General features: G+C 41.1%; 2 protein-coding genes and 1 long non-coding RNA gene across 4 annotated transcripts; 2 read left to right on the top strand and 1 right to left on the bottom strand.

The window, feature by feature from the left end:
- Nucleotides 1-1,664: 1,664 nt before the first annotated feature.
- Nucleotides 1,665-8,539, bottom strand: LOC118477257. Its single transcript, XR_004858250.1, has 2 exons — nucleotides 7,231-8,539; nucleotides 1,665-2,760 (listed from the first exon to the last, which is right to left on the bottom strand). It is a non-coding gene; the product is annotated as an uncharacterized LOC118477257 (long non-coding RNA).
- A 1,830-nt stretch (nucleotides 8,540-10,369) lies between these two features.
- Nucleotides 10,370-13,710, top strand: LOC118477139. Of its 2 annotated transcripts, XM_035968333.1 has the most exons (3): nucleotides 10,370-10,732; nucleotides 11,604-11,757; nucleotides 12,684-13,710. In XM_035968333.1, exon 3 carries the CDS (start codon nucleotides 12,924-12,926, stop codon nucleotides 13,689-13,691), a length of 768 nt encoding a protein of 255 aa, XP_035824226.1. In that variant the 5' UTR covers nucleotides 10,370-10,732; nucleotides 11,604-11,757; nucleotides 12,684-12,923; the 3' UTR covers nucleotides 13,692-13,710. The 2 variants fall into 2 exon arrangements, with proteins under 2 accessions (XP_035824226.1, XP_035824227.1); XM_035968334.1 differs by lacking the exon at nucleotides 10,370-10,732 and having other exon boundaries at nucleotides 11,139-11,757.
- Nucleotides 13,695-15,612, top strand: LOC101859156. The gene is made up of 2 exons (XM_013079449.2): nucleotides 13,695-14,427; nucleotides 14,575-15,612. The coding sequence occupies exons 1-2, from the start codon at nucleotides 13,810-13,812 to the stop codon at nucleotides 15,316-15,318; spliced, it is 1,362 nt and encodes a 453-aa protein (XP_012934903.1). The 5' UTR covers nucleotides 13,695-13,809; the 3' UTR covers nucleotides 15,319-15,612.
- Nucleotides 15,613-25,572: the final 9,960 nt, after the last annotated feature.

The raw sequence follows: 25,572 nt of genomic DNA on the forward strand, positions 1-25,572 counted from the left end.
CGTGTTTAGAGACAATGTTTGACACTGGTATGTTAATGTTGATATGAAGATGCTATTGATGAGCTGGGATTTCACTTTAGTTAGGGTGTTCTTGTGACTGAGCACGGGTGCTTGCTGCACACCCTTGCTTGAGTTAGCCACAATTTCCTCATTTCGGGAACACTTCAGCTCATGGTTGCGGACCACGCCCTTCGACTTGTGAACTTTTCGTGCCGCTTGGATACACAAGGAATACCACTGAAAGTCGTGGTCTTATCAAGTCCGGACAGTTCTTTTTACGATGCGGATTTGACGAGGAGTGCAAATAACTTAAAATAACATGTAAAATTTTGAACAATGTAATTTACAATTTTCCATACTTTATAAAATCAAGGATTCTGTTGGGATCAACGACGGAAAACAGGTCTTGCAGTTTTTTGCATCTAAAATATTTCCTTCGGGTGTCTTCGAAGTCTAGACATTCTGTTAAAATGTGTCTAATGCCAATGGTAAAACCTGTGTCGCACCCGACACAAAACGGCTTCTCTTCTCCCTGGCCTGAAGTAGATATTTGTGTCAGATGCGTATTCGAGTAAAAATGACTTTGTCTCTTCTGGAGAGGCCCGAAAGTTTTCGTGGACCCAGTTTGGGCTTATGTTGTGAAGTTTGTTGTTTATTTGTTTTTTCCAATGACTCTCCCACATACTGGAGGTGTAGTTTTTTACTTTATTTTTAGAGTCAGTGGTAGAGTGTTCGTCGTCGATCCCAACAGAAAGGACAAGGATTCCTTCGCCAGGAGGTCCACTTGCTCGTTTCCTTGGATGCCCACATGGCTTGGAAGCCATGCGAACACGATACTTTTCCCGGTTTCAGCCAAAGCGTGTAATATTTGTTGTAACCTAACTATTTTTGGGTGTGTAGGTTTTAAGCGAGGTAATGTAAGACAAAGAGTCAGATAGGATAAGAAAAGATTTGTTAGGAGAATTTTCTACTTCTACGGAGTCCAGTGCCATGTCAATGTTGTTTTGGAATTTGTTTATGGTGTCTGGGTTTGTTCTGCAAATACAGTCGTGTGCTGGGTTCTCTGGTGTCGAGCTTTGTATTATAATTGAAATTTTGTATTGTAGTTGTAGTGAGAGTTGTGTGCGTCTGACGAGTGATGGCATGTTTGCCTCGGCCTGGAGGCTCTCCACTGGAGAAGTGCGGAAAGCCCCCAGTACAGGGTGAGACGGAGTCCTTAGCTTTGTTAACTTTGTACTGGGTCTAGCATCTTCAGGATGTGGGGTTTTGCCGATCCATAGACCTGACAGCAATAATATATAATTATTATCAGATCTATAATTGTTAAAATGTACTATACCCGAATCATCATTACTAAAGGTAGTGGTATTGGTAGAGAGGAGGTAGCAGCAGCAGCGGTAAAAGTAAATTGTAGTAGTAGTAGTAGTAGTAGAAATAGAAGTAGTAGTAGTAGTAGTAGTAGAAATAGAAGTAGTAGTAGTAGTAGTACGACGAGTGGTAGTAGTAGTAGTAGGAGTACAGTGGTGGTGGTGGTGGTAGTAGTAGTAGTAGTAGTAGTAGTAGTAGGAGGAGGAGGAGGAGGAGAGGGTCAGCAAAAAAGCACTCGTCAGACTAAAAATAATAGCGCCAAACAAAAAGAGAAAACACATACACACACAAAACGCTTTGCATCACTGAAAAAATACTTTATTTTGATTTTTTAAAAACATCAACAGTCATCCTACCAAGACCAAGGTCTACAACTCAAATTCAAAGTTAAATTGGATTTACAATCACAAATGTACAATTTTATGACACCTCTCATTATACTCAATATAAATTAATTTAACATTTTGTATAGTAACCAAGAGACAGGAAGAAGTGAACCCAATGGAGTCTTTAGTCCCCTCTCTAGCTTCAACAGCATAAAGTCTGCCTCGACTATCAAGCATGGGTGAAAGTACTGACAGTGACAGGTTAAAAAAAACTTGGTGTCAGACAGCCCTCTCTGCTGAGGTGGAGGAAGAACTTGTAAACCATCTCCTTGTCTGTGCTGACTACGGCATACCCCTTGAGAAAAGTGACGTAAAACTTATTGTGAAACAGCATTTGAGGAGTACTGAGCAGACAGTTTCCGTCTTTAAAGACAACACACCTAGTGATGACTGGGTCAACCAGTTCATTAAACGTCATGAAGTGCTGTCAAACAGGATGTGCCAAACTATAAAGAGGGCAAGGGCTGTGGTCAATCCAGAGGAGGTGAAGTATTTTGATAATTCAAGACTTCTTTGGATGCTGTGCCATTAGGCAATATTCTGAACAATGATGAGACAAAATTTAGCGGATGAACCGCGGAGGAAGAAATGCATATTATATCTAGGAGGGGCGAGAAATACCCAGGAAGGGTGATACATTTTTCAAAGGGTAACATTTCAGTAATGTTTGCAGGCACTGCAGATGGTGAAATGATGACTCCATTTGTTGTATACAAAGCCACACATTTGTGAGAATCTTGGTGCAATGGGGGACCTAAAGGAACAAGATTCAGCAGAAGTAAGAGTGGGTGGATGGATGGAGAGAACTTTGAGGAATGGTCTTTAACAATCGTTGTGCCCAGGGCTCGTCGGCGAGAGGGTCCGAAAGTCATCATCGGAGACAACCTCAGCTCCAACCTTAGTGGTCCAGTGATAGATAAGTGCGGTGATCATAACATCCGGGTCGTCCTCCTGCCCCCCAACAGCACGGACAAATGTCAGCCATTGGATGTATCGTTCTTTGGCCCTATGAAAAATGAAAAGGGAGTGGCAGAAGGTTATGGAGCAACACAAGATGTCTCACCCAACATCAACTTCTTTAGGTAGTATTTCCATGTCTACTCTCAAAAAGCTAATATGAGAGAATGGGAATGAAGATGCCCCACAACCTAATCTCTGGATTCCACGCATGTGGTATCGCACCGCTCAACGCTGATGCGGTGTTGAAAAAAAATCCAGCTGCTACTCAGGGAGAGAACGAACGGAGGGTGGGGAGGGTATCCGAGGCAGTTCTCGAGTACCTACAAAAGTTCAAGTACTCACCAAGAGGCAAGCAGACACCTCGTGGATCCCGCAAATCGAGCCTGGGAAGTCGGTAACAGCAGCAGATCTTCAAAGTGCTTCTCGCCCATCTTCTAGCGACACCAGTGCTGCTTCATCTGCTACTGGTGCCTCTGCCAGTGCCGCCTCACCAACAGCCTTACCCACAGCTTCACCTGTTTGTGAACCTGCCAGTGCCAGTGCTAGTGAGTCTGGCCATTCTGACGAGAACATCAGTGAGGACAGCGACGAGGAATGGCAGCCTCCCAGAAAAGCACCAAGAAATCTGGTCACTGACTTTTAAGATCAATATGCCTGGTTAATGAAGCAGTACATTTCTTGCTCTTTTTTTATGCTCTATAGACTTTGTAATTTTGTATGCTTGATGTCTAAATCAGGAGAAACGGCCAACCTGTCTTTTCTGCTTACATGTACCTTTACCGGTACCATTTGGTTTTCTATGCTTCGATTTAGATGCACCGGCAGGTATGTATGTGTGTGTGAAGGGAGGGGGGGAAAGAAAGAGGGATAGAGAGGGCGGAAATGGGAGAGGAAAGAGAGACAAAGAGAGAGAGAGAGAGGGAGAGAGAGGTAGGAGCTGCTTATTGTATTATTTATCAATTTACTTTGACTCAATAGCTTTGAAATTATGAATTGCTTAGCTTCATTTTTTTCTCATTTGTGATTAGTTTCATTGATTTTTGTTTGGGTCTATTCTTATAACAGTGGATCTCTCACCTATGCTAATCCATGCAAAGTATAGGGTTTTACGGCGCTCGCAACTGCTAAGGCCATATGAGCGCGCGAAACACAAGTTGTTTACTTCCGCAAAAGTTCGCTGCACGATTGGTTAACTAATTTATTCTAAAATGCTAAAATGTTAAAATATTAAAATTGAGTGTAAATATATTTGTGATTTAAAACAACTCTTATAAGTAACAATAACAATTTTAGATAGTACGTTTTCATTTTACAATTTGCCATAAAGGCCAAGATCTTTTGCTGAAGATGAGAATCTCGTTGCAATAGAAGATATTTTGCCCGATGAGTCCCATGACCCTGAATCGACATCTACATTTGATGAGACATCAAATGAAATTATTATCAATCTGAAGAAAAAACTGTGTGCGGAAAGAGCCAAGAACTGGCGTCTGAAGAAAAAAATGAAAAAACCTACTTGTGCTGAAAAAACAAAAAAGGCCGACACAACCTTCACTGAGGACATGAGTACTTTAAGTGCTTTGCTAGATAAATATCTGCCCAAACATGCTCAGAACTTTGTCCTGTCCCAAGTATGTATGAGCAAGCTTGGTAAGAATGCTCGTAGGTGGAAATACCATGAAAAGAGTTTTGCTCTGTCAATATACCATGCAAGCAGAAAAGCCTACCGCCTCCTACAGCAAGTCTTTCACCTGCCCAGTCCTAAGACTTTAACTAAGTCGGTGAAAAATGTGAACATCCACCCAGGAATAAGTGAAAACATGCTAAAACTATTTAAGATCAAAGTAGACGCAATGTCTGAGCAGGAGAAGGTTTGCGCTATCATGTTTGATGAAATGTCTATTCAGCAAAGTGCGGTGTATGATCCTTCGGGGGATTTGGTGGAAGGTTTTGAGGATTTCGGAGTCCTTGGAAGATCTCAGCATCAGGCAAACCACGCCCTTGTCTTTATGATTCGTGGCTTAACCATGAAGTGGAAACAGCCTATCTCTTATGCCTTATCAAAAGGACTCACTAAACACAAAATGTTAACTACTTTGACTGTAGATGTCATTAAAAAAGTGTTAGAAATTGGGCTGATCCCAAAAGTGTTAGTATGTGACCAGGACACAAACAATCGTGCCGTATTTCATCAACTTCGGGTGACGACAAAAGAGCCGTATTTCATCTTGATAGGTCACAAAATTTTCTGTTTGTATGATGACCCTCCTCATTTAATATAATAATAATAATAATAGATAGCATTTGTATAGCGCATATCCCCGCTCAACAGCAGGCTCTATGCGCTTTACACTATATTATTACCCCAGCAGACCATAGAACACTCCGAAACATTCTCAGCTTCCCGGGAAGCATACAGTGCGAGCAGCCGATTAAGCGCTCAAACACTAACAAACTGACAAGATCTTTCGCTGTCTATAGCCGGGTACCCATTCCCACCTGGGTGAAGTGAGGAAAATTCGTGTAAAGTGCCTTTCCCAAGGACACAACGTCGGGCCCTTGACGGGATTCGAACCCACGACCTTACGGTTGCGAGTCCGAGAGCCTAACCACTAGGCCACCGAGTGTACGCAACAACATGAAGAGGACAGGCTTTGAGGTTGGTGGAGAAGATGTCTCCTGGAAATACATTGAAGAATTTTATTCAATGGATTCGAAGCAGAGTGTCAGAATGGCACCGAAACTTACCAACCGCCACATTCGGTTGCCTGCCTTTGCTCACCTCAGCGTCTCGCTTGCGACACAAGTACTAAGCCACACAGTCGCTGCAGGAATTAACTCCATGATGCCCATGGGAGCGCTACCACAAGAAGCCAGACACACAGTCAGTTTTATTAAGCAGTTTGACAAGCTATTTAACTGTTTCAACAGCAGGTCTCTTTCGAGCAGTGGTCCGCTGAGACATGCTATCACACCTGGCTCACAACATGTCAAGTTCCTTGAGCAGATAGCACTCTGGTTGGAGACAGTAAAATAAAAAAATAAAACTGGCACACTACCATGTATCGAAGGCTGGAAACTCTCTGTAAATTGTTTGTTACAGCTGTGGGAAGAGCTCAAAGCAGTACACAACTTCCATCATCTAGTCACCAGTAGACTAAACCAAGACTGTTTGGAGAATTTGTTTTCCATCATTAGAGGAAAAGGAGGACACCGGTTCAACCCGGATGCTAAGAATTTCAGGAGCAGCCTCAGGCAAGTGATGGTGAACTCAGTCATGGTTGCAGGAGAGCGGAAAAATTGCAAAGACGACCTGGATGCATTTTTGTTCAACATTGAACATATCACCAGCAAAGGAGCTCCCAGCACTGTGAGGACTAGGTTACAACAAGATGTGCCCAAGCAACTCCAGCAAGCCATGATAACAACCCCAGAAACTGTTTTCACGCAATCTGAAGAGAACATATTGGCATACATTGGTGGCTATGTATCCTCCAAACTTCGGCCCATCCTCTGCGAGAGCTGTGTGAATCTTGTTTCCTCAAACAAAGATGCTTCCAATGTGACCACACCTTTCTGCTAGAGAAAAATTTTGACTATGCCAAAGTTGGTTTACAAGCACCATCTCCAGCTCTTCAGCATCTTCTCTCCACTATGGAAGACTCTCTTCTTCTATCACAAACTGCTCGGTCGCGATAATGCGTACAAAAAAAACAACTTCAGTACAGTTGGACATTGAAAATGCAGAAACAGGTGTGCTTGCCTGCACTGTCCTCCACAATTTTGTTCTGCAGCGAGAGTCAGAGGCTGTTGCAGACCACGAGCAGTGGGAGCGGCATCCACTCTCCCACGACCAGGCTTCAGGGGTCGGCCACAAGCCTATGCTACATTGGTGCAGGATAAGTTTAATAACTTTTTAAATGTCCTTTGGCAATACTAAGGTGCAATGAATTTGAAAGCACAAGTTTTGGATGATTTTGCTTGCTTGTTTGTTTATATTAAGTTGGTTTATTTGTCTCATGTCCCTTTTTCGGATGCCATATCAGCCATCTTAACAATTCAATCGCCCTCAATTTTTATCTTCCTTCCAAGTAAGAATCAAGCAAGAATTTGTCTTCAACCCTTCAACAAGATCAGGTGACTACTCTTTTGAAGGCGGAGACCTACAGCAACCCCCCCCCCCCCCCACAAGTCATTTTATAGGAGTTTCTTTGAATACTCTGCTGAAATGGTGAAGGAAATGGACAAAGAAGTGGCCATTGTGGCAATATCAGAAATTCATTCCACAAAGGTTAAATATTCATCGGAACCCTCACAATAATTTCCCTATCCTTCCCTCTTTTTCTGTCTTTTTTCTGTGTTGTGTGGACAGGTCTGTCAAGGTAAAAATCTACACATTCATAATAATGCAGGGAGATACGATAAAGAGAATACGTCAAAATCATCTCCCGATATTTCAAAAACGAAAACAATAGAAAACTTTAGCGTGGACACATGTGTTTGTACATCAACATACCTTTCACGTTTTTATTTCATGTTTTACAAGTGCTCAATGTGGCCACCACCGACAGCACGGACAACATCAAGCTGATGAGAGTTCCTCCTGATCACGCAACAGGATGTCTGGTATGGGATGGGACGCCTCAATCTAGTGGTTTGTTTTTCGATTGTTGGTCCAACTGAAGACAACAGGAGATTAACAGGCAATAAAATGGTGCAACTGGTCACAATACGCTACACGAGATTTGAAGAGGGAGGGAGAGCCAGTGTTGGGCACACTACACTACAAAACAATACCCCCCATGTGCAGGGCTAAAGAGGGGTGGGGGTGTGTCTTCCTCTCTCTCTCTCCACTGTCTGTAAATCTGGAAAAGCAAAAAGAGAGTTTTTAGAAATGGAGGTGCAGTAAAGCATTCGGAAAGAGCATTGTACAAAAAGGAAAGCATTAAAATAACAACGTACTTTAGCTACCAAGGGGCGATATATTCTTCTCACTTGTCATGGTCAAAGTTTATTGAAAACCTATGTTGTAAAGTAGCAAGGCTCACTTCCAGAGCAAGGTGGTCAGGTAAAAGATTATGAGCACTTGGACTTTGTACGGTTGTGAAGTACGAGGTATGAAGAAATATATGACAAAACAGAGCAGGTGCACTTAAAATTCTGGATTTTGTTTGAGTGAACCCCAAAAATGGCTTTTCATTCAATATCAAAGGAGATGGGAAAATGGCAGAACCATAAAAACGTTCAAAATGTTGTAACTTCGAATTTTATAATCTCGGTATCAAATTAATCCGAAAAACAAGCTCTCGCAAAGTAAATCATTTTCACAGTTCTAAGCATTGGGTGAAACTTTGGGTTTTGGGGTGTCTACATTGATGTAGTTGAGAGCCTGGGCGACGAGGAAATTCAGCTTCCCGTCAAACCCTGTCATTTCTCACCATCTAAAATTGTTGGACGGGAAAAAGGAAAAGGACGTCATAACCAAGTGTGACTCAACAAAAAACAAGAATAGCAGCCAGGGGAGAAAGAGATCTCCTCACGTGTGCCCTGCTCGCCTACATGGTAACAGTTTTGCTATTTATACCACAGGTATTCTAGTCCCTGCGGAATATAAGGAAACTGTGCTACAGTTTATTGAACTTTACCGAATGCTAGCCGTCTTGTGGAAAGTGAAATAAAAAGAGTATAGTATAGTAACAAGTAAAGAAGAGAGCTCGCATACTCAGCATATTGCGCCCTAAACCTTATGGTTGAAACTGGCAAAAAACTCTTTGTAGTACCTTACCTGTACAAAGAGAATGTCTTTTATATATTAAATATATATATATGGGTTTCTCTTTCTCTACGTTTAAGTGTATGGGTGCGATCCACCCATGTTGTCAGGAATCAGATAAAATCATTTTTTCCTATATGTGGACTATACGGGTGTGATCCACCCATGTTGTCAGGAATGTGATGGGAAATATGTTGTCAGGGATAGGGTTAAGAAACTCCAAGACCAAGTTTTTAAGGAACCATCACTTCCTTTTCATTTCCATCATGGCTGGCTTGAGGGCAGGTAAGATTGTGTTCTTGTCATCGGTTTTTATACTTGAAGCAAGCAACCCCATCGGCTTAATATGAAGCGAGTGACCCTTCAGATCTCTTGACATCTGTGTGTGCTGTGACATTTATCGATTGAAGTGGTTATATTTTACATATATTATATCTAGAAATTTCAATTGTCTCCACTGTTGGGTCCAGCCATCACATGATCTCACATTGTTTTCCAAGATGTCCATCATGACAATAACGAAGGTTCTTGTCATTGGTATCGAGCAACCCTAGATTATTCTAAAATATCTCATAATTACTTGTTTCTAAACCCATGTGAACCTATATATATTCAATTATTATTTCATGTGGTGAATTCCAATTGGTGCCATAGTAATAGTCACGATGTTCAGAGGTTAAGGATCACTGCCATTGTTGGGGTTGCTTGCTGTTTATTTCTACAATCTAGGGTATGACAATACTGAAGGTTCTTGTCAGTGGTAGCTAGCGACCCTAAATCGGATAAAACGTCTCATAATATTGGTTATAAAGTGATGTGGATGTGATACTCATCTTTTTTTTGGATTTGATGAATTCCAATTGGATCTGTAATAATTTTCAAGTTGTTCAGGATTAAGGATCAGTGAACTTAGGGGTTGCTTGCTCTTTATTTTCTTAGATAAAAATTATGACAACAATGGAGATTATTGTCAGTGGTAGCCAGCAACCCTAGATGAGATAGAATATTTCATATTAGAGGTTCTAAAGTGATATGGACTGTTAACATAACATTTGTTTAAAGTAATTAATTTAAATTTGTGCCGTCATAATTGTTTTTGTTGCTCTGAATGCAGGATCACTGAAATGTAGGGGTTGCTTGCTCATTGTTTTCTTAGGTAAAATTATGACAACAATGGAGATTATTGTCAGTTGTAGCCAGCAACCCTAGATGAGATAGAATTCCCGTATTATTGGTTCTGAAGTGGTGTGGACCTTAAATTTAATGTTTATGACATATAATGAATTCAAATCAGTGCCATAGTAATATCTCTGTCGTACAGGATTAAGGGTCACTAGATAGCAGGGGTCACTTGTTTATAATTTTCTTATGACAAGAACTCTCTTGTCATTAGTAGCTGGTAACCCTAGGTGAGATGGAATGTCTCATATAAACTATTTGGGCCTTATTAATTCAATTAGGACTTCAATATAGTGAATCCCCATGGGTGCCACAGTAATATTCTTGTAGTGTAGGATTTGGGATCATGTAAGAATGGGGTTGCTTGCTTCGCTTTTATGAAATCTGGTTCGATGACAACGTATAACTTCATCATTCAACATTAGTGACAATGTATTTTCTAAGTGACATAAATTGTCATAAACTTTCTAATTTGTACTTTTATTTTTTAATTTTCACCCTGTATGATTTTAAAATGGGACACAAAATGAAGCAGTGTTGTCCTTAAAACAGGAATTGGAAACTGATTATTATAGACTGCTTGTGGATACAACCATAGGGGAGGACATTGAAGTTATACAGTGTGATCCACAAAACAGCCCAGTCAAACTAAACTACCTTTTGGTTTAGCTTGCCTCATGATGTCCATACTTGATGTGTTAGTTGTCAAATTTGTCAGATATTTGGTTTCTTTTTACACCTTTACGATAATGACAGCAAGTTGTCTGAACTTCATTTTGATAGATTTAAAACTCTTAAATAGCATCAACTAAGCACACTGCCCTATCCTCTTTATTTCAGGGCTGAGGCCTCCAAAAGAGAAGGTAGTCCTACCACCCAAGCCTAAACAGTCAAGAAGCAATGCCGAAAAATGCCAAGCCTTTCGTGAACGGCTGAAGCAGGATGAAGTCAGGTGTAAAATTGCCAAGGAGAAGAAGGAGGACAATCTCCTTTATCGTCTCAGCCGAACCCCTGAGCAGAAAGACCTGTTGAGAGAAAAGGCCAGACTCCGCCAGCAGAGGCGAAGGTAAGAGCTGTCCGTTTCAAATTGTCTTTAGAATTTAAAACCTTAAGCTTTAATGCCCACATTCACATGGTTTCTACTTTTCAAAAAGTGCTTTTAGTTTAATGTTGTGTGTTCCTTTCCTTGCTAGAGTTCCAAGTTTGATTCCGCCGGGGGATCATTTGTATTTTTCCTGCACAGCCATGCAGATGGGACGGTCTTTGGTGTGGTTGACATTTTTATACAGTATTTCATTGGGATCCCCAAATTATAGTCAAGCCTCATTATACCACCAGCCCTGCTTACCGCCATGTTTTGCCAATGTACGAAAAGGAACGCCTCTATAGTATTTGGGCCTTTATACTGCCGTCCGCCAACTGTGAGTTGTACTGTAAGTAATAAATAAATGTAAATTTGCCCCGTTGTACAACCAGCAATTTGGCTGTCAGAAGAACACTACACATGACGCATGACACCCACACAGCAGCTGCTTGATAATCTCTTTCAAATACACATCTCTGCAAGATCTGCCTATTTTAAGCATCAATTGACTCCTGATGAATTTATTTTATTCTGAATACAAATTTATTTTGCAATTGTCTTCTAATCTACTTCATGAAACTGAAACGATCTTAATGTCGATAGTGCTAGAAAAGGGATTCCAGTAACCCTTTTCAAATGCTTTTAGGATCGCAGTTCCCAGTGCGGCATGTGTATGGAACCCCTAAACAAAAAGCCAAATTATTAGACAAAAGCTGTAAGAATCCTGTGCTCTCATTTAATTAATTACTACCTCTCATTATAATCTGTGGTGTGAGAGAAGCCAAAATCCTGGTGGATTTATCACATTATTGTGTAGTTGATTAATTTTTTTTTTTTAATGTTAATGTCACAGGGCAGAACTAAAGAAGATCCGAGCTGAGAGCAATGGCCAACTCCCTCAGACTACCCCTGGGAAAAAGAAAGAGGAACCAAAGAGTCCATTCGTGACTAGGAAACAGGCTCAGTTGGCGGCTGCCAAAAAAGAGAAAAACCGACTTAGTCAGCAGGTGAGATCCTGTTTTTTTAAATTTTAAAAGCTATTATAAAATTGTGAATTTGCTTGTATTGGTTTTAAAATCTCAATTTAAAAAAAAGAATTTCAACAGTTTTGTTTGGGGAATTTGATATAGTGCCAAGTTTGACCTAGTCTTTTGTTTAGATTGATTTTTATTTAATTTATATCTTTTTTTTTTTTTAGGAATATAGTAGGGAAAGTTCTCAATGAAAGATTTTCAGTGTTTGTACAGCAGAAATCTAAATATAACAGGGATTGTAGAACCAGAGTAAAATCCCTGTTTTATCTGGTCCCCCAAGGCAACAGTCAGGAAGAGAAAAACAAGCGGGAATTTGAAAAATCATTGTTATAATTCAACAAGATCCGTATAAAATTAGGTAGAGTCTGTCACAAGTGGTTTCAGCTCTATAAACTAGGTAGCGTAAACTCGGTGGCGGGGAGCGGTGCGGCGCTGGCCGGGTGGGCGCTGTTTTTTTGCCATTATAACGGCAGATCATGTTTGAAGCAATAAAATACTATTTGCAATGATCTCACAGTCTTGAAAAAAATTAGGCTCTATGTTATAGGGGTTGTATTCTTTTAATGTGATGTTTGGTGCCCTTGGTACTTTTTTATTACCTGTCAAACATCGGGTTGAAGCCAGTTAGCGACTTAAGCAAATATGATTATATTAAAAACAGCTGCCATTTTCTTAAAAATTGACTGAGAGGTTAAAGAATGGTATGGAAATTCTCAGATATAGGCCTTTCATATGGTACACATAAATTTGTCATACAGCTACTTTGAAAATTTAGTTTCTGGTCTATATAAACATTTTATGAGAAAAAAAACAATTTCTTGAGAATTTTTACCCCTGGTGGTAAGCACAAGTTTGAAATAAAGCTCTTTGTACTCCTTTTTTTGGGGGGTGTAAAATAGAAAAGACGTGCCAACATGAGTGCACAGAAGAAGAGGAGGGAGCTGGAGAAACAGAGGGACCGGTACCGGAGGCAGCAAGAGAGGCGACAGGCAGAGGCACCACAGCCACGTAGCAAAAGAGCTGGGGGCATTGTTCGGGCGCTGTTTTCCCTTAAGGAAAAAATTTAATTTTCAAGAAATAAGTTTTCCCTCTGGAAGTCTGATTTCTTGAAAAAACTACTGAAACAGAGGGATGTAAGTATGGTGAAGGACTTAAGTTCTTATTATAATAGGGGCACTGCATGTTCTTTTGGGGTTCCCCATTTTTTGGAAAGAAATGCCATTGATTTTCCTGGCAAGAAAGGGTCAGTAGACCAAAAAAAGGTCCTGACCAAATCAATGGTAGTTCTTTTCAAAGAATTAAAAAAAACCCACCCCAATGTAAAGATATCCTTCGCTACTTTTAAGCGAAGAAGACCCCAAAGTATTTCTCTGTCTTCCAGCAGGAAGTTTCTTCAATGTCTCTGCGAAAGATGCACAAATGTCATGCTCCTTATGGAGGTATTAAATAAAGAAATATCAAATAGAATTACCTCCATTGAGGCTCTTGTGGAGCAGACTCTCTGCCAGAATGTGGAGAGAATGTGTATTGAGCGACAATGCCCGAACTGTGGGGTTAATTCTCTTATACAGTCCATAAAAGGTAACATAGAGGATCTCACTGTCGTTCGAAAATGGTCGAAGTGGGAGAAGAGTGAAAAGGCCTCAAAAGACCTAGTCTTTCACGAGAGCCCCCTCAGTGAGATCCTCTCATTACTAGAGAAAAGTGTTCATGAGATTGCCAAGCACTTAAAAGTCGCAGAGTGGCAGAGAAAGCAATACCAATCTCTTAAATTCTCTTTGCCCCGGGGTCATGCTATGTGCACTGTGGACTTTGCTGAAAATTACTTGTGTAAATTTCAGAACGAAGTCCAGAGTGCACATTGGTCTTACAGGCAGGTTTCTGTACATCCATGTGTTTTTTTTTAATAAATGTAATGAGGCAGACTGTCACAAAATTATCACAGAGTATATAGTGTTTTTGTCTGATGAGCTCAGACATGACTCTCATTTAACTAAACATATTCTTCGTCGTTGCATTGAGAGGATGAAAGAAAAGGGTATTGTTGCCCTTCACTTTTTCAGTGACGGCTGTAGCAGCCAGTATAAAAGTAGGTACACCTTTCTGCATCTGTCTCAGCTGCAGGAAGAATACCAAAATATGACAATCACCCGTCATTTTTTTGGGTCCAACCACGGAAAGAGTCTGTGTGACTCATGTGGTGGGGTGGTTAAGAATGCCGCCACAAGGGCAGTACTTTCTGGATCTCATATTATCCAGAGTGCTGAACAGATGTTCAACTTTTGTAACGAGCACCTCAGCATTGCTCAAGACAGTACTTGTTGTCATTTGGAGAGTGTACGGTCTTTTGATCTTATCAATCCAAGTAACATAGAACGTGTGGAAACTGGTTCACTTCAGCCAGTTAAGGGAACTCAAACTATTCACAGTTTGCGTTTTCCGTCCACAGGGTCCTTAGAGACCAAGCTATTATCATGCTTTTGTGAAGTCTGCCCCATTGGGGAAAGGGGTGTGTGTGTAAATGAACCTTTTACGGGAGAGTGGTGTCAGCAAAAGATTGTGCGTGTGCGTAAACAAAAGAAAAAGAAATCTGTCAGTCAAGCCGTTTTGCCTGTTGTCCCTGTCGTCCCTGTTCAGTGTGACATTGTCCCTGTTCAGCGTGACATTGTCCCTGTTCAGTGTGACATTGTCCCTGTTCAGTGTGACATTGTCCCTGTTCAGCGTGACATTGTCCCTGTTCAGCGTGACATTGTCCCTGTTCAGCGTGACATTGTCCCTGTTCAGCGTGACATTGTCCCTGTTCAGCGTGACATTGGTGTAGCTGACTCATCATCAAGGGGTGTTTATTTTGCCTCTTTGCGGGCCAAATTAACCAAGTGCAACACATTTGAGCAGTTGCAGTCTGTCTGTAGGTCAGCTTCAGCAGAGATGTCTCTGTACCCAATGCCAGTAGTGGCACCAAAACGAGTTATAGATGTCGGCATTGTGGATGCAATTGCTTTGAGTCTTGTCCCCGACTACTTGAAGCCTTTACACCCTGTTCTCACCATAGCCGATGGGAACTGTGTTCCAAGAGCTTTTAGCCTCTTAGCCTTTGGTGACCAGGATCACCACAAAGAACTTAGGTGTAGGATAGTCATGGAGCTTGCCTTGAACTCTTTTGATTACTTGTGTCTGAGTTCCTCAGATTTGAATTTGTTACATGTTCTCTCTGATCACCACTGTGGTGATATCAAAGAAACCTTTGAAAGAGAGACTGTACACATTGCCCGAAACTCTGTGTACATGGGCATGTGGCAGATTATGGCAGCTTCCAATGTTCTGGGAGTGAATGTTTTTTCAGCCTTTCCTCAGAAGAGTATGAAAGTTTACCAGTCTTTTTTCTCCCGTAGACTAGTACCTCGGGGCACAGCAGTTGATACTACCATTGCTATTTTGTGGTCTGCAACAAAAGAGCACAATGAATTAATGTCTGATGAGCACTGGACAGCAAAACCATGTGGTCCCTCTTATGGGGTTGACAAGGTTTGTTGACGTAGACTCTGACCTTTGTTAAAATCTATCAAAGATCATCATGTACGGCAGAAATAGCCCTTGAAGTATTTTCATCATATCTTGGAGACCACAAAAGAGCATCGTTGTATAAGTGGGAAATTTTTAGAACATTTTTACTCCGTATTTCACTGTTTTAACAGTTGGTTTTTATATTCTCTTCTCGTCTCTTCCTGTTTCCTTAAATTTAAATTTGACAGGGGTTTTGTTGTGGCCCCCACATTCCCTGTTGTATCAGGTTTCAGCTGTTGCTTTAATTTGCAACGTATACCCTTTAGGCCTATGAGCCATTAAATGCTTGGCAATCTCGTGTTGTGTTAATGATTTATAAGTTGTACACTGAGACAAAACCGTACTAAATGAGAAAGGTGCACCATTATGAAAGTGGAACGAACTCAGTTGCCTGAAAAGGGTAGTTTGAGCATGTGTGGCCTAAATAAGCTAAACCCCCCTCCCTTACCTCATTTAGGCCATATGTGGCCTAAATAAGCACTCCCTATATATATATATATATATGTACAATTTTTACTCCTCACCGTCACTGTTAGCGACTCTCCAGGGTGGGTGCACCGACTGGTGCTGTCGGCACTGCTGTCGAGAGTCCACGTGTGAACCTTTTGAGCACAATTCACACAAACAATACTGCGCACAAGCGCATTTGCACGAAAGATGCCTCAGGTGGGTACAGGTCAGTGGACTAACTCGGCATCGCGGAGAACTACAACACACTTATGGGTGGTGTGGACCACTTCAATCAAGTTTTAATAAAAAATTACACCCATCCCCATCACAACTACAAATGGTACCACGCCCTGTACCACTACCTGAAAAACATCTGCTCGAAGGCCGCAACGTCAAGGTGCAATGATGGCCATCTGCAAAAGATTTTCGAAAGTTGGCGGTGGACGTCCTGATTCAACCCCATATTATGGTACAGCAACAGACCGGGAGACTCCAATCAATGCTGTCGATTGGCTAAATACTGCAAAATTCGGACACTTTCCAGCAAAGTCTGCCGACCCTAAACACCGCCAGTTGACATAGTCTGTGCATCAATCAAGAAACAGGCTCCATGTCGTCATTATTGTCTGACGTTCAACATTGCACTGTGTGCTGAAGACTTTCCGCATTTACTGCATGGCAAAAGACTTCAGGAAGCAAGGCACCAGCATGCTAAGTTAAATGTCTGTGATTCCATGATGTTCACTGTACACTTTGACCGTGCTGTTGTTGAGATTTCCATGCTGGACAGCAACAGGAACCCACTAGAACAGCAGAGAATGGATGTTAGTTAGCCCATCCCAGAGGAAGAAATGAAAGTATTTTTGGGAATCTGTACACGTCTATTGTTGACTTGCCTTTCAGGGGTATGTACTGGGCACCACAAACCAGACAGGCTAAGCAGACGTGGTTGACAACACGACAGTAAATCATTTCGAAGAGATATTTTCTCTGTTGCATCTGAATGACAATGTCCTCATGCGTAGCAGAGGGGGCACCCAAACTTTTTGTGTGTGTTGAGTTTGAGTTCTTTCTGTCTTTAAAGCTGAAGCAAGTAAAAATATGAATGAACTTTGAAAAATAAGTTTGGAATACCCATCGTTAGACAGAGATAAATTAGAAGGAAAAACTTTGGAAATAGGTGTCATCCAAGTACATGCACCAATATCAAAGCATGACAATGAGGAAGTAGATAAATTTTATGAAGACATTGATAAGGCGATCTAACAACTAAAATCTCAGGAAGTAAAGCTAGTCATAAGGGATTTTAATGCGAAAGTAACGCAGCGAACAACTCACAGAACGGTGCAGGGAAAATAATTTCATGATTTCAAACACCTGGTACGAACACCCCCTGCCCAAAAAGACAATACACTATATTTTTGTGTGTAGGGAAAGCCAACAGTGCACAAAAGTCAAAGCTACAGATCAGGAGTGAGGAAGAGCAATATATGGAGGAATAAAAAACTGTTCTGCTCGAGATCAAGAGACACGGTACAAAGAATATTTCATAAAAAAGTTGCGACATGTCTTTCTTTACGATAGGGAAAAGTGAACTTATTACAACAGCTAAAGGCAACGGTGCATGCGAAGTACAGCAAGTCCTGAGAGCCAAGACACAATTATCAGATAAAGTTTGCTCAATTAAAATACTCAACAAATTACATTTCAAACTTCATCAGCCAAGATTTTGCAATTCCCACATAAGTAGGCCTACCTGTAGTACAAAAGAGCAAAAATGGCCCTCCAAAAAGTACAAGTCTCAGGTAATTTAGGCCCTGTTTGTATTTCATTTGAATACTTCAGACACAAAGAAAATTTGCATTCTTAGACCTTTTCTAACAGACCAAGATGAACCCTGTTGCTTTAAATTTCAAAACTACACATGGAACTAACTAAGCCAATAAACCTTACTTAGTCTTTCAAATAGACTACTGCTTGGACTTTTAGAGCTTACAGACTCTCAATCGCCCACAAAGCCCGTCTAAAAAACAAAAAGGTGGATCTATTCCTTAATAACTAATGTGCCCCCAAAAAATGTAAAAATTTCTTTTTAATTAAAAAAAAAAACGCAAGGAGATCTGATTAAATTCAAGTTTATGGAGGCAGGAAAAGAAACGGTGCTGCAGATCTATGTAACCAATTAAGTGAACCAGTGCAGTTTTTGGGTGTAATCAAACTTCAACAAATCTGACTTCACAACAGCAGCACTTTGTGGTCAGTTGCTGATATCCAAGGAACCAAAAACTCCCTTTACCATGCATGACATGAGGAAACATACACTACACTGATAATTTTTGGTACTCCCACTGGAACTCCAGTAATGTTCTAGTTCTGTTCCACATGTCTTTCCAGAGCAGCAAATTCATGGGTTGTGAAGAGGAGATCGACCAACTTCCCTCCATCCGAAGCAAATGACGTGATGGGTTCATGGCATATATTGATCGAGGGGAAATCTCAAAATCTGGCAACAGATTTGCTCTCTAGCTTTTTAACGCTGATTACAAGATCTGTGGAGCCAGACTCACAACACCAAGACATTTGCCCTTTACTTTTTCTTCTTCACCCACAGGTGAATCTTTTAACTCATTTTAAGAAAATCTACAAGCACTGTCAAACCTTCCTTGCCTAAAAACAGAATCTGCCTAGCTGTGCCTTCATATAGGACTAAATAGCTTTTTAAAAAACAATGTAAAAAAAAACTATTCAAAACAATTAGTCGGATACAAAGGTGGGTCTTTCTTTTTCTTTTCGGTTCCATCAAAAGCGGGCTGCTGTGAAATACAAACAGGGCAGAAATTCTGTCTACTGAGGTTGACATTCTCTGGCCTCTCCTATATATATTGTGGTTGAGCAAACGTTTTCTGACCTAATATTTATGGTGTGTTAACATTTTCCACTTCAAATTCAGTTTTGTGTTGGGGCTCCTGATACGACAACAAATAAAATTAAAGCAAAAGGGACGCCGTTTCACTTATCAGTTGGAAACTTATCTATAAAAAAAATGTTTTATTCTGTTCAGGGAACAACTCTCTCTCTCCACACCAGAGACACGAGCACAGGTCACGAAATTAACTTTTAAAATCTCAGAAAAGATTTCGACATTCTGCTCAAGTCTACATTTAAACTCCCACCCAGACCCTCTTCTAACCATGCCCACTACAATTCTTTTGGGGGGGAAATGGGATTACTTCTTTCACATCAACAAGACAGCTGGAACATCATTAAATGAAAACCTGGGAAGGACGAGCAGACTCCAGAATTTTACCCTTTGCACATAAAAGGAAAGAAGAGCTGGTCAATACAGCAAGGAAAAGTGGGGCTTTTTTTAGGAAAGCAGCTGTGACCCTCAACGAGACAGTACTGTAAGAGACTTCTTAAAATAAAAAAGAGGTGTTTTTATGCACCCATAAACTCACTTTAGATCATTTAAGAGTGTGGGCTTGTTTCCGATCATGCCTGTCAGGGTAACACGGGCTGAGAGTGAGCGGGATACAACATCCCATAAACAAAGACAGAGATACTCGATTAAGATTTCCTTTTATGCATGTGACACCTACTACAACACAACGCTGGTCTGTGACTGCCAATAGAACAGGGGCATATAAATAGACCCACTACCTTGTCTGTAGGAGGTGTAACCCCTTCAATGACGAAGTGTTGCACATGGACCCCAACCCTCTGGGATCCGTGTGCGACACTCACTTTGGTGTATCTTCCTTTTCTCCTTCCTTCTTTCTTTCTCCTTCTATCTTTCTTCCCACCGCTGACCTCATGTGCAGCAAAAAGAGAGGTCACCCATCCCACAGAGTGGGCGCCTTGTTGACCGTGAGGTGCGACCCGTGCGGAGGGAAACCGGGCACCTGGCGGTTGAGGTAAGATCAGTCTACGGACTGTCCCTCACCAACACACCTCTTTGGCCCAGGTGTTCCTCTTATGTATGTATAGTATAAGGTTTTACGGCGCTCGCAACTGCTAAGGTCATATGAGCGCGCGAAACACAAGTTGTTCACCTCTGCGAAAGTTCACTTCACGACTGGCTAACTAATTTACTTTAAAATGCTAAAAAGTTAAAATATTCAAATTCGGTGTAAATACATTTGTGATCTAAAACAACTTTTAAGTAACAATAAATTTTTTAAATAATATCAAATTCACTCTACAACTCGCCATAAAGGCCAATGGCCTTTATAAAATTTAAAATTCTGCTGGGAACAACGACGGAAAAAATATCCTGCAATTTCTTGCATTTATATTTCCTTCGGATCTCTCCAAAGTCTAGACATTCTGTTAAAATGTGTCTAATGGTAAAATCTGTGTCGCATCCGACACAGAACGGCTTCTCATCTACCTGTAGGAGGTATTTGTGGGTCAGGGCCGTGTGTCCGATGCGCAATCGAGTAAAAATGACTTCGTCTGTTCGGGAGAGGTCCGAAGGATTTCGCTGTTTCAGTTTGGGTTTTATTTCATATAGTTTATTATTTTTCTGGTTTTCCCAGTGGCTCTCCCACAGACTGGAGGGGTACTTTTTTACTTTATTTCTAAAGTCAGTCTGTGGGAGAGTGTTTGTCGTTGATCCCAGCAGAAGGGATGAAGCTTTCTTCGCCAGGTCGTCTACCTGCTCGTTTCCTCGAAAGCCCACATGGCTGGGTATCCATGCGAACATGATGTTTTCCCTGTTTCGGATAGTGTATGAATTTTCTGTTGTAGCCTAACTATTTTTGGGTGTAAGAGTGTGTAGTTTGTGAGTGAGGTGATGCAAGACAGAGAGTCAGAAAGGATTAGGAAAGATTTGTTTGGAGAATTTTCTACGGAGTCCAGTGCCATGTCAATGGCAGTGGCCTCTGCAGAGAAAATGGAGGCTTCAGGATGGAGTCTCCTCTGGTGTGTACTGTTGGGAGATAGGGTAGTGGCGCCCACTTCATTGTCTTTTTTGGAGCCATCTGTGAAGATGAGCTCCGCACCGGGGTATTTATCTATCTGTGAAGATGAGCTCCGCACCGGGGTATTTATCTATCTGTGAAGATGAGCTCCGCACCGGGGTATTTATCTATCTGTGAAGATAAGCTCCCTTCTGCAGACGAAGCAGTGGGTCTATTTATATCCCCCCGACCCACTGGGGGTACTGTGAAGATGAGCTCCGCACCGGGGTATTTATCCATCTGTGAAGATGAGCTCCGCACCGGGGTATTTATCTATCTGTGAAGATAAGCTCCGCACCGGGGTATTTATCTATCTGTGAAGATGAGCTCCGCACCGGGGTATTTATCTATCTGTGAAGATGAGCTCCGCACCGGGGTATTTATCCATCTGTGAAGATGAGCTCCGCACCGGGGTATTTATCTATCTGTGAAGATGAGCTCCGCACCGGGGTATGTATCTATTGGTTTTTTGTATTCTGCTTTAAAAGTTTTGGTGTTTGTGCTTTCTTTGTTGTGTGTGGTCAGCTGCAAGTCTACTTTTGCCTTGGTGAGGTGCCATGGAGGGAGGTCGGGGAAAAGAAATTGTATCATTGCCTATAGGCTCGAAAGAAAGGAAACGGCTCATGATCCTCCTACAAAATGCAGGAAATCACGAGCATAACTGTGAGGTAAGGAATTTTTGTTGCTGAATGGCCCTAATTCTTTCAAAATCAACAATTTTTGGTATGCAATAACTGAGTTTGGTCAATTTATTTTCATGATAGGTATTTACTGAAGTTTTCTCACATCCCTATTGTTCTGAAATCTATTTTCTTAATAAGAACATGATCAAGGGCATATTAAAAATTTGTGGCTCCCATCTTCAGGTAAGTTCATTTGTTATCATAAGTATGAGATTGTGCATTGCTACATCAGGTCAAGTCAGAGAATAAAGAGATTGTCCCAAAGTTATTAAAGTTAAAACCTTGATACTCCATCTGGTCTTACTTGGTTGTTCAACTTAAAGCTGGTGTTTTATTTTAAAAATTATCTATGTGTGTGTGTGTGTGTGCCCAAGTTCGTACGTGTCTGCCTGCACAAAAATATTTTTGTTATTGACTGAGGTTTCAATATGCTCCTTCTTATCCAGGTTTTGAGGAATGGTTGTGGGGAAATCACGGTAAGCAGGCAACCCACCATCCAAGAAACTTCCAGGCCTGAATTGTATCTCCCTTGCACAGAATGCAAAGCATGGATTTTTAAAAAAAGCCTCAGCCTACATTCCAAAACATGTCCTGCTGGAACTCTGACAAAAATTTCTAGAGAAACAGCAGGATGCCGCAATCACCTTTCCTTCAGCTGGATTCTGATGAGGGTGAAATTGAAGACATCATCTCCAAAATGAAAGAAACCAACAAAAACCCAAGACTTCATCAGATCTGCATGCATGATGTACCCGTCCAGAAAATTCTGCAGAGGGCTTGTCCACAAATTAGGACCTTTGGAGGAGCAGCGTCGTAAAGACAAAGACAACATCAGAACGAAAGTTAGGGCAGTAGGTAGACTTGTAAGACTGAATGAAAAATCAAATCAGGATTTGGACTTGTCAGCTTTACTCAAACCAACACATTTCCGGCTGATAGTAGAAACAGTGAGAGACATGGGCCTGGGTGTGGTACTGAAATGACACTGAGATCTAGCACATCAGCTAGTCCAGTTTGGACTTTAATACACCCTTTTGGACATTAAGTACGCTATAAATCATCAGAGGTGGAGCACTCGGTCCCCTTGAGGGGCACCAGAAGGTTAAAAATGTCTCCAAAATACCACATGGAATAATTATGTCAAAGTGGCAACCCACGAGCCTCTTGCTGACAATGAGAAAGTTGGAGCGCTGAAGAGTGAAGGAATTTTTATGGCCAATATGAAACGTCTTGAATCAGACAAAAGTGCCCCACTTATTAGAGAAAGAAGCCAGGGTGTTGCTGATACTGTTTTGTGCTCTGGATGTAGGGTTTTTTATGATGCTAAAAGCATCTTTAAACACAAACGGCTATGTGAAAAAAATGCGTCAGACCTTTCAAAGACAATAAAGTTGAATGAATTGTCAGGTAATGCAACTCTAGCTGGAGTTGATGGTGACTTCAAAGAAAACATTCTAGATAGGTTCAGAAAGAATGAAGTGGGAGAGATTTGCAGGACAGATTTTGTGACACTTCTATTTGGGAAGAAACGGAGGGTAAGTCCGTTAAAAGGAAAGAGCAAGTATTACAATATCAGAAATGAGGGTTCTAGCGAATCTAATTTTGATATTTAGACAGGAGTGTGGTGATGGGAAAGCATCTGGACATGACATTTTAGATTACAGATGGTTTGATTTTCTGGAAAATGCAATATAAAAAATGTGTGCAAAGGACTGTGGGCAGGTAAAGGCTGGATTGAAGGTTACCAAGAGCTCACCCCGAGGACACTGATGTCGCTGGGAAAGGAGCGAGCCCTCATGACTCCCCCAAACGTGGAAAGATGGTTTTGCGACCTGAAAAGCCATGTGGATTCTCAGGACCCCACCTTTCTATGTGACCCATCTTGCATTTTCAATGCGGATGAGAGCGGATTCAGTTTTGATCCCAAGTCGAGAAAGGTGTGTTTCATAAATTATATAAATGTTGTATCCTTTAAAGGTAGATCAACTGATATTTAGATTGTTAATTCATTATAACTGCTGAATCAGCCTGGTTACATCTACTTTGAGCTCAAAAGGATCTGCTTCAGCTATGAACTCACTCTATTTAACATGAACTTGTCGCTAAATATGATAAATTATACATTCTCTGTTTTATCAGAAATATTGCATTATGGAAACTATTCGGATTTAACTGCAATAATAAATTTAGTTCACATTAAACTGATGCCCATGTAAGAGCAAACTTCTTCACGCCAAATACTTATCGGTTCATAAGATAATTGAGCTCGACTTTTAGCGTTATTAAAGGGAAAGCTTAAACTTTAACGCTGTATTCCCTTAGGTGATAACGTGGAAAGGGGTGAAGACAGTTTACACAGTGTCAGCGAATATGAAGACACGGATCAGGTCACAGTGTTGGCCAGCATGAATGCTGCGGGGTTTTACCTCTACCTTCACTGTTGATCTACACTTACAAAAGGTTACCCGAAAAGAACCTGTAGGAAGATTTCCCTGAGGTTTTGCTGCAGGTCAGAAAATTAATAAGTTGTCCAGTGACGTTTTTTTAATTAGTTTTGTTTTTAGTTTAGTAACCGGTAACCCATTTGCAACCCAAAATAGGTCATGTAAGTGCCAAAGATTAGAAGCGTTACAAGAGAGTAACGAACATTTAAAAAGAAGTAGGAGAGAAAAGGATGTTTGATATGAAAGAAGGAGCAAACCACACTAGAGCATCCGCCAACCAGCCACTACATCTACGCTTTTCTAGAATTTAAGATGATGAATTGTTTCAGCTGTCCAGTGAGGCTTTTTTTACATTTCAAGATAATGAAGTGTTATACTTTTTTTTTAAAATACTCTTAAATAGTATATAAATGCCATAAAAGACAGTGTCCTGCAGCCTCCATACTGTAGACAAAGAAATTAAACGTACAAACTTAAAAATGTTCTTTCACAAGTGGATGTTCTGGTGCATAATACATAGCTTAAATACTCCTGCGGGTATCTGACAACGGCTGGATCACCTCAGACATTGACCCTGAACAAAGAAAGCCGTATTTCTATCACGTGACCGGGAACTCTCGAACATTCCATGTTCCTGTAGTCACATGACGGACGTCTTCGAGTACACAGCTGGTCTGGACTTCTACGCGGAACGGTAAGTGCACAAGGTGGCTAAGGCACATTTGCAGACCTCAGCCTCATGCCTGGTCTTCATGTCCAGCGAGCCTTCTATGGCAGCGAACACGGTAAAGGTGAGGCTGATGTTTTTTCTAAACTGATTGCCGCAGCAGTCAAGGGCGGGAGGAACTTCAGGGACGCAAAGTATCTGTTCGACTGGGCCTCCGAATTCCACTCAAAAGGGGATGGAATGAGCAGGCACTCATTCTTCCTCATTCCTGTCGGGGATGTTCCAAGGAAGAGACCACGGTCTGAAATTTCAACAGTGCCTGGTATGACCTGTTTGTTTTTTTGTTTGTCAGTTTAATTTTTGTTCCCATAATCTTTCACCACTCTGTCTTTCTATATCATCTTTACTGGTGTACCCATTTTGTCTCATGCACATTTTTCAGGTACAAGAAAAATGCACCAGGTGGAAAGGCTGGATGATTATATTATTCGGAGTCGGCAGCTGGCATGCTTCTGTTGTGCCTGCAGAACAGGGTTGACAGCATGTTGCATCAACAAAGAAATTGTTGGCGCCTTCACCACGCACAAGCTGAAAAAGAGGTAAGCTTTATGAGGCAACATCTGTAATCTATCTTTGAATTGCCAGCATGTGTGGTTCACACTTTCTATCTGTGTTTAAGGGAGAAGACTGTGCATAGTTTGTAATTATCTCCACAGCTCCACTGTGCTGGATGATGCAATGTTGGAGGACCCAGAGGAAGCTGCTGTAATTTTAAATTTGGCGTAACTGTACTTCAATATATTTTGGAAATGTGTATTCATACCAGATATATGCAACTTTTGAACATTTATTGAGCATGTAGAATGTTCTGTTTGTACCTTGTCTAACCTGTGGGTTCTTTTTCTTTTTTTACAGCTTCCGTGTGGGCGATTATTTACGCTGGACAGCGTCTATGGGTAAGAAGACTAAAACTTACAATGTCCTGGTAAGCATTGATTATAGTTATAATTGGAAGAAGA

This window comes from Aplysia californica, unplaced genomic scaffold (genome assembly GCF_000002075.1).
Source record: "Aplysia californica isolate F4 #8 unplaced genomic scaffold, AplCal3.0 scaffold00052, whole genome shotgun sequence".
In the NCBI taxonomy this organism is placed as follows: Eukaryota; Metazoa; Mollusca; class Gastropoda; order Aplysiida; family Aplysiidae; genus Aplysia; species Aplysia californica.

Coding starts and splice junctions, on each gene's coding strand:
- LOC118477139 (XM_035968333.1), top strand. CDS start 12,924: ATGGTGAAGGACTTAAGTTCTTATTATAATAGGGGCACTGCATGTTCT.
- LOC101859156 (XM_013079449.2), top strand. CDS start 13,810: ATGAAAGAAAAGGGTATTGTTGCCCTTCACTTTTTCAGTGACGGCTGT. Junction 14,428..14,574: donor TCGTCCCTGTTCAGTGTGAC/ATTGTCCCTGTT, acceptor GTTCAGCGTGAC/ATTGTCCCTGTTCAGCGTGA.